Raw genomic sequence first — 944 nt, 5'->3', positions numbered from 1 at the left:
GAGAGGAGCAGCGTCGACCTCTGCGTCTATGTGGTGGGGGGCTGCCAGGAGAACGAGGTAAATGTGTTGGGATGGGGGGGGCAGCCCCGGGGACCCCCCACGGCCCCGCTGACATCCCCGTCCTCCCACAGCTGATGCTGTCGGCCGTGCTCGCCTGCCTCCTCGACACCCTCGGCCACCTCCTGCGGTGAGTCCCCAAACCCCTGTGCCTCGGGTGGGGAAACTGAGGCAGGGCACGGGGCAGCAGCCCGCCCCAGGTGACACTGGGAGCTGGTGTGAACCCCCTGTCCCCTAATGCCCCGAGTGGGACGGGGCCAGCGGTGCTTTGCGGTGGCAGGGGTCCGGGTCCCGGCATCTTGCTCGGGACCCCAGGCTGTGACTGTGACCAGTGACATGTCCCACCTGCAGGAAGGAGGTGGAGAAGCGCTGGCTGCTGGACAACATGGAGGGGACATTCCTGGTGGTGGATGAGATCGTGGACAGAGGGTGAGCTCCTGCTGGAAGGGAAGAAGCAGCCCCCAGTTGCAGGGACAGGGGGTGGCTGGGTGCTGGGAAGCTGCTGGCCCTGTCTCTGGCCCTGTCTCAGGGTGCCAGTTTGTCACCATGGCAGCAGCTCTTCCTCGAGCCTTCATCAGGGCATCCCAGAGCTTTGCACAGGGAGGGAAACTGAGGCACGGGGTGGTGACAGTGATGCTCAGTTGGGTGAAGGCAGGATCGGGAGGGAGCGGTGCCGGGGGGATCCCAGTGGGATGGTGCCAGCACCGCACTGCTCCGCAGGGTGATCCTGGAGAGCGACCCGCAGCAAGTGATCCAGCGGCTGAGCCTGCGGGTGAGTGCGGCCATCCCATGCCATGGCCTTCCTCCACCGTCCTCTGCCTCCCCCCACCCTCCTCAGCCTCTCTCCCCTCGCAGACCCCGGAGCCAGCAGCGTACGGCTTCCTCCT

General features: G+C 66.5%; 1 protein-coding gene across 1 annotated transcript in view; it reads left to right on the top strand.

Annotated features, from left to right (window-relative positions):
- COPZ2 (coatomer protein complex, subunit zeta 2) overlaps positions 1-944 on the top strand; it is a gene marked incomplete at its 3' end in the record, with an annotated part of 6,186 nt that overhangs the window by 4,981 nt on the left and 261 nt on the right. Inside the window, exons 3-6 of the mRNA XM_009892210.1 lie at positions 4-57; positions 132-187; positions 409-486; positions 778-829. Of these exons, the coding sequence (XP_009890512.1) occupies positions 4-57; positions 132-187; positions 409-486; positions 778-829 (240 nt within the window). The remainder of the gene's footprint in view (positions 1-3; positions 58-131; positions 188-408; positions 487-777; positions 830-944) is intronic.

This window comes from Charadrius vociferus, unplaced genomic scaffold (genome assembly GCF_000708025.1).
Source record: "Charadrius vociferus isolate BGI_N301 unplaced genomic scaffold, ASM70802v2 scaffold509, whole genome shotgun sequence".
NCBI classification, from domain to species: domain Eukaryota; kingdom Metazoa; phylum Chordata; class Aves; order Charadriiformes; family Charadriidae; genus Charadrius; species Charadrius vociferus.
Note: the sequence above shows the minus strand (reverse complement) of the source record. Positions and strands in the feature narration are given on the sequence as shown.